Genomic DNA, 7,500 nt, shown 5'->3' on the forward strand with positions numbered 1-7,500 from the left:
GTAGGCCTAGTCTGTCTGTCTGTATGTCTGTCTGTCTGTCTGTATGTCTGCCTGTCTGTCTGTAGGCCTAGTCTGTCTGTCTGTCTGTCTGTCTGTCTGTCTGTCTGTCTGTAGGCCTAGTCTGTCTGTCTGTCTGTCTGTAGGCCTAGTCTGTCTGTCTGTCTGTCTGTCTGTAGGCCTAGTCTGTCTGTCTGTCTGTCTGTCTGTAGGCCTAGTCTGTCTGTCTGTCTGTCTGTCTGTAGGCCTAGTCTGTCTGTCTGTCTGTCTGTAGGCCTAGTCTGTCTGTCTGTCTGTCTGTCTGTCTGTAGGCCTAGTCTGTCTGTCTGTCTGTAGGCCTAGTCTGTCTGTCTGTCTGTCTGTCTGTAGGCCTAGTCTGTCTGTCTGTCTGTCTGTCTGTAGGCCTAGTCTGTCTGTCTGTCTGTCTGTAGGCCTAGTCTGTCTGTCTGTCTGTCTGTCTGTCTGTAGGCCTAGTCTGTCTGTCTGTCTGTCTGTCCGTCCGTCCGTCCGTCCGTCCGTCCGTCCTCAATGTAAAGGTCTTTATTGGGAAACACATGTTAACATTGCCAAAGCATATTATGTAAATATACAGTGTTGTAACGATGTGCAAATAGTTAAAGTACAAAAGGGAAAATAAATAAATATTTTGCAACAGGTTACAAAACATTTCTTTGGAAGAGCAGCTCAGTTTCCGCCTCATTTGTGTGGGCAGTGAGCACATAGCCTGTCTTCTCTTGAGAGCCATGTCTGCCTACGGCGGCCTTTCTCAATAGCAAGGCTATGCTCACTGAGTCTGTACATAGTCAAAGCTTTCCTTAAGTTTGGATCAGTCACAGTGGTCAGGTATTCTGCCACTGTGTACTCTCTGTTTAGGGGCAGGTATTCTGCCGCTGTGTTCTCTCTGTTTAGGGTCAGTCACAGTGGTCAGGTATTCTGCCACTGTGTCCTCTCTGTTTAGGGTCAGTCACAGTGGTCAGATATTCTGCCACTGTGTACTCTCTGTTTAGGGTCAGTCACAGTGGTCAGGTATTCTGCCACTGTGTCCTCTCTGTTTAGGGTCAGTCACAGTGGTCAGGTATTCTGCCGCTGTGTACTCTCTGTTTAGGGTCAGTCACAGTGGTCAGGTATTCTGCCACTGTGTACTCTCTGTTTAGGGTCAGTCACAGTGGTCAGGTATTCTGCCACTGTGTCCTCTCTGTTTAGGGTCAGTCACAGTGGTCAGGTATTCTGCCGCTGTGTACTCTCTGTTTAGGGTCAGTCACAGTGGTCAGGTATTCTGCCACTGTGTCCTCTCTGTTTAGGGTCAGTCACAGTGGTCAGGTATTCTGCCACTGTGTCCTCTCTGTTTAGGGTCAGTCACAGTGGTCAGGTATTCTGCCACTGTGTCCTCTCTGTTTAGGGTCAGTCACAGTGGTCAGGTATTCTGCCGCTGTGTCCTCTCTGTTTAGGGTCAGTCACAGTGGTCAGGTATTCTGCCGCTGTGTCCTCTCTGTTTAGGGTCAGTCACTGTGTACTCTCTGTTTAGGGTCAGTCACAGTGGTCAGGTATTCTGCCGCTGTGTCCTCTCTGTTTAGGGTCAGTCACAGTGGTCAGGTATTCTGCCACTGTGTCCTCTCTGTTTAGGGTCAGTCACAGTGGTCAGGTATTCTGCCACTGTGTCCTCTCTGTTTAGGGTCAGTCACAGTGGTCAGGTATTCTGCCACTGTGTCCTCTCTGTTTAGGGCCAAATAACATTCTAATTTTCTCTGTTTTTTTGTTAATTCTTTCCAATTATGTCAAGTAATTATATTTTTGTTTTCTCTCTCTCTCCTATCTCTCTCTCTCTCTCCTATCTCTCTCTCTCCTATCTCTCTCTCTATCTCTCTCTTCTATCTCTCTCTCTTCTATCTCTCTCTCTTCTATCTCTCTCTCTTCTATCTCTCTCTCTTCTATCTCTCTCTTATCTCTCTCTCTGTCTCTCTCTGTGTCTCCTCCCTCTCTCTTGCTCCTCTATCTCTCTCTAGGTACCAGAGGCTCCAGCCCCAGTAGAGGTCCAGTCCAGTAGCAGACAGAGATTAGAGCAGTTTAAAACCAGAGCAAAACGCTCCCTCACAGAGTCACTGGAGGGCATCTGGAAGGTAGGGGGAAGTGGTCTGGAAGGTAGGGGGAAGTGGTCTGGAAGGTAGGGGGAAGTGGTCTGGAAGGTAGGGGGAAGTGGTCTGGAAGGTAGGGGGAAGTGGTCTGGAAGGTAGGGGGAAGTGGTCTGGAAGGTAGGGGGAAGTGTATGCGCGTCTGTTTTAACGTGTGTGAGAACCTGTGTGTGTGAGAACCTGTGTGTGTGTTAATCTGTGTGTGTGTTAATCTGTGTGTGTGTGTTAATCTGTTTGTGTGTGTGTTCTGTTTCTCCAGGGAAGTAGCAAAACCAGGGCTCAGAGAGAGAACAGTGAAGGAGACATCAGTTCATCTGACTCTACACTGAACTCCACTGAACAGGTATCTAACTCTACTAGACAGGTATCTAACTCTACTAGACAGGTATCTATCTATATCTAACTCTACTAGACAGGTATCTAACTCTACTAGACAGGTATCTAACTCTACTAGACAGGTATCTAACATCTACTAGACAGGTATCTAACTCTACTAAACAGGTATCTATATATATCTAACTCTACTAGACAGGTATCTAACTCTACTAGACAGGTATCTATCTATATCTAACTCTACTAGACAGGTATCTATATCTAACTCTACTAGACAGGTATCTAACTCTACTAGACAGGTATCTAACTCTACTAGACAGGTATCTATCTATATCTAACTCTACTAGACAGGTATCTAACTCTACTAGACAGGTATCTAACTCTACTAGACAGGTATCTAACTCTACTGGACAGGTATTTAACTCTACTAGACAGGTATCTAACTCCACTAGACAGGTATCTAACTCTACTAGACAGGTATCTAACTCTACTAGACAGGTATCTAACTCCACTAGACAGGTATCTAACTCCACTAGACAGGTATCTAACTCCACTAGACAGGTATCTAACTCTACTAGACAGGTATCTAACTCTACTAGACAGGTATCTAACTCTACGGAACAGGTATCTAACTCTACTAGACAGGTATCTAACTCTACTAGACAGGTATCTAACTCTACTAGACAGGTATCTAACTCTACTAGACAGGTATCTAACTCTACTAGACAGGTATCTAACTCTACTAGACAGGTATCTAACTCTACTAGACAGGTATCTAACTCTACGGAACAGGTATCTAACTCCACTAGACAGGTATCTAACTCTACTAGACAGGTATCTAACTCTACTAGACAGGTATCTAACTCTACGGAACAGGTATCTAACTCTACTAGACAGGTATCTAACTCTACTAGACAGGTATCTAACTCTACGGAACAGGTATCTAACTCTACTAGACAGGTATCTAACTCTACTAGACAGGTATCTAACTCTACTAGACAGGTATCTAACTCTACTAGACAGGTATCTAACTCTACTAGACAGGTATCTAACTCTACTAGACAGGTATCTAACTCTACTAGACAGGTATCTAACTCTACGGAACAGGTATCTAACTCTACGGAACAGGTATCTAACTCTACTAGACAGGTATCTAACTCTACTAGACAGGTATCTAACTCCACTAGACAGGTATCTAACTCTACTAGACAGGTATCTAACTCTACTAGACAGGTATCTATCTATATCTAACTCTACTAGACAGGTATCTAACTCTACTAGACAGATATCTAACTCTACTAGACAGGTATCTAACATCTACTAGACAGGTATCTAACATCTACTAGACAGGTATCTAACATCTACTAGACAGGTATCTAACTCTACTAGACAGGTATCTATCTATATCTAACTCTACTAGACAGGTATCTAACTCTACTAGACAGGTATCTAACTCTACTAGACAGGTATCTAACATCTACTAGACAGGTATCTAACATCTACTAGACAGGTATCTAACTCTACTAGACAGGTATCTATCTATATCTAACTCTACTAGACAGGTATCTAACTCTACTAGACAGGTATCTAACATCTACTAGACAGGTATCTAACTCTACTAGACAGGTATCTATCTATATCTAACTCTACTAGACAGGTATCTAACTCTACTAGACAGGTATCTATCTATATCTAACTCTACTAGACAGGTATCTATATCTAACTCTACTAGACAGGTATCTATCTATATCTAACTCTACTAGACAGGTATCTAACTCTACTAGACAGGTATCTAACTCTACTAGACAGGTATCTAACTCTACTAGACAGGTATCTAACTCTACTAGACAGATATCTAACTCTACTAGACAGGTATCTAACATCTACTAGACAGGTATCTAACTCTACTAGACAGGTATCTAACTCTACTAGACAGGTATCTAACATCTACTAGACAGGTATCTAACATCTACTAGACAGGTATCTAACTCTACTAGACAGGTATCTATCTATATCTAACTCTACTGGACAGGTATCTAACTCCACTAGACAGGTATCTAACTCTACTAGACAGGTATCTAACTCTACTAGACAGGTATCTAACTCTACTAGACAGGTATCTAACATCTACTAGACAGGTATCTAACATCTACTAGACAGGTATCTAACTCTACTAGACAGGTATCTATCTATATCTAACTCTACTGGACAGGTATCTAACTCCACTAGACAGGTATCTAACTCTACTAGACAGGTATCTAACTCTACTAGACAGGTATATAACATCTACTAGACAGGTATCTAACATCTACTAGACAGGTATCTAACTCTACTAGACAGATATCTAACTCTACTAGACAGGTATCTAACATCTACTAGACAGGTATCTAACATCTACTAGACAGGTATCTAACTCTACTAGACAGGTATCTAACATCTACTAGACAGGTATCTAACATCTACTAGACAGGTATCTAACATCTACTAGACAGGTATCTAACTCTACTAGACAGGTATCTAACTCTACTGGACAGGTATTTAACTCTACTAGACAGGTATCTAACTCCACTAGACAGGTATCTAACTCTACTAGACAGGTATCTAACATCTACTAGACAGGTATCTAACTCTACTAGACAGGTATCTAACTCTACTAGACAGGTATCTAACTCCACTAGACAGGTATCTAACTCCACTAGACAGGTATCTAACTCCACTAGACAGGTATCTAACTCTACTAGACAGGTATCTAACTCTACTAGACAGGTATCTAACTCTACGGAACAGGTATCTAACTCTACTAGACAGGTATCTAACTCTACTAGACAGGTATCTAACTCTACGGAACAGGTATCTAACTCTACTAGACAGGTATCTAACTCTACTAGACAGGTATCTAACTCTACTAGACAGGTATCTAACTCTACTAGACAGGTATCTAACTCTACTAGACAGGTATCTAACTCTACTAGACAGGTATCTAACTCTACTAGACAGGTATCTAACTCTACTAGACAGGTATCTAACTCTACTAGACAGGTATCTAACTCTACTAGACAGGTATCTAACTCTACTAGACAGGTATTTAACTCTACTAGACAGGTATCTAACTCTACTAGACAGGTATCTAACTCTACTAGACAGGTATCTAACTCTACTAGACAGGTATTTAACTCTACTAGACAGGTATCTAACTCTACTAGACAGGTATCTAACTCTACTAGACAGGTATCTAACTCTACTAGACAGGTATCTAACTCTACTAGACAGGTATCTAACTCTACTAGACAGGTATTTAACTCTACTAGACAGGTATCTAACTCTACTAGACAGGTATCTAACTCTACTAGACAGGTATCTAACTCTACTAGACAGGTATCTAACTCTACTAGAGGACATTTCTCCAAAAAGTACGATCTTCGTCCCCATGTGCAGTTGCAAACCGTAGTCTGGCTTTTTTTATGGCGGTTTTGGAGCAGTAGCTTCTCCTTGCCGAGCGGCCTTTCAGGTTATGTCTATATCGGACTCGTTCTACTGTGGATATAGATACATTTGTACCTGTTTCCTCCAGCATTTTCACAAGGTCCTTTGCTGTTGTTCTGGGATTGATTTGCACTTTTCGCACCAAAGTACGTTCATCTCTAGGTGACAGAGCACGTCTCCTTCCTGAGCGGTATGACGGCTGCGTGGTCCCATGGTGTTTATACTTGTGTACTATTGTTTGTACAGATGAACGTGCTACCTTCAGGGGTTTTGGAAAATGCTCTGAAGGATGAACCAGACTTGTGGAGGTCTACAATTTCTTTCTGAGGTCTTGGCTGATTTCTTTTGATTTTCCCATGATTGATTGAAAAACGAGTTTTAATGACTCCAACTTAAGTGTATATAAACTTCCGACTTCAATTGTCAACCCATCAAGTACGGAGTCAGACCCCCCCCCCCCCCCCCCTTTGCCTCCAGAACAGCCTGAATTATTTGGGGCGTGGATTCTACAAGGTGTCAGAAACGTTCTACAGGGATGTTGATGTCATCCCAAAGACGTTCTATCGAGCTCGGTCAGCGACAGTGTTTTCAGAGGTGGTCGGTCAGCAACAGTGTCTCAGAGGTGGTCGGTCAGCGACAGTGTTTTCAGAGGTGGTCGGTCAGCGACAGTGTTTTCAGAGGTGCTCGGTCAGCGACAGTGTCTCAGAGGTGCTCGGTCAGCGACAGTGTCTCAGAGGTGGTCGGTCAGCGACAGTGTCTCAGAGGTGGTCGGTCAGCGACAGTGTCTCAGAGGTGGTCGGTCAGCGACAGTGTCTCAGAGGTGGTCGGTCAGCGACAGTGTCTCAGAGGTGGTCGGTCAGCGACAGTGTCTCAGAGGTGGTCGGTCAGCGACAGTGTCTCAGAGGTGGTCGGTCAGCGACAGTGTTTCAGAGGTGGTCGGTCAGCGACAGTGTTTTCAGAGGTGCTCGGTCAGCGACAGTGTTTTCAGAGGTGGTCGGTCAGCGACAGTGTCTCAGAGGTGGTCGGTCAGCGACAGTGTCTCAGAGGTGGTCGGTCAGCGACAGTGTCTCAGAGGTGGTCGGTCAGCGACAGTGTCTCAGAGGTGGTCGGTCAGCGACAGTGTCTCAGAGGTGCTGTGGCGTTCAAACGTTGTTCAACTGGTATCAAGGGTCAATAGCGAAAAACGAGTTTTAATGACTCCAACCTATCCAGAACAGCCTGAATTATTCGGGGCATGAACACGTTGCTTAACTGGTATCAAGGGACATTAGCGTGCGCCAGGAAAACATCCCCCTCACCATTCCACCACAGACACCAGGCAGGACGGGGCCAAATCCGGACTCTGCCGTCAGCTTCAAGCAACAGGAACCGGGATTCAACAGACAGGTTTTTCAACTCATTTGTCCAGTGTTGATGATGTTATGTCCACTGGAGACAGTTATCTGTTATCTGATAGGACTGCAACCCTGTGTGGTCGTCTGCTGTAAATAGCCAATCGGTGACGAGAAACCGATCAGTTGTGCGTTCCGAGATGCCGTTCTGCACACCACTGTTGAAC

The 7,500-nt window shown here is 44.1% G+C and overlaps 1 protein-coding gene across 1 annotated transcript in view; it reads left to right on the forward strand.

Annotated features, from left to right (window-relative positions):
- The window catches only part of LOC110518842 (TBC1 domain family member 1), a 126,201-nt gene that overhangs the window by 54,859 nt on the left and 63,842 nt on the right, over positions 1 to 7,500 (forward strand). The window contains exons 9-10 of the mRNA XM_036989419.1: positions 2,001 to 2,114; positions 2,386 to 2,469. Coding sequence (XP_036845314.1) covers positions 2,001 to 2,114; positions 2,386 to 2,469 — 198 coding nt within the window. The remainder of the gene's footprint in view (positions 1 to 2,000; positions 2,115 to 2,385; positions 2,470 to 7,500) is intronic.

Source organism: Oncorhynchus mykiss, chromosome 10, assembly GCF_013265735.2.
Source record: "Oncorhynchus mykiss isolate Arlee chromosome 10, USDA_OmykA_1.1, whole genome shotgun sequence".
NCBI classification, from domain to species: Eukaryota; Metazoa; Chordata; class Actinopteri; order Salmoniformes; family Salmonidae; genus Oncorhynchus; species Oncorhynchus mykiss.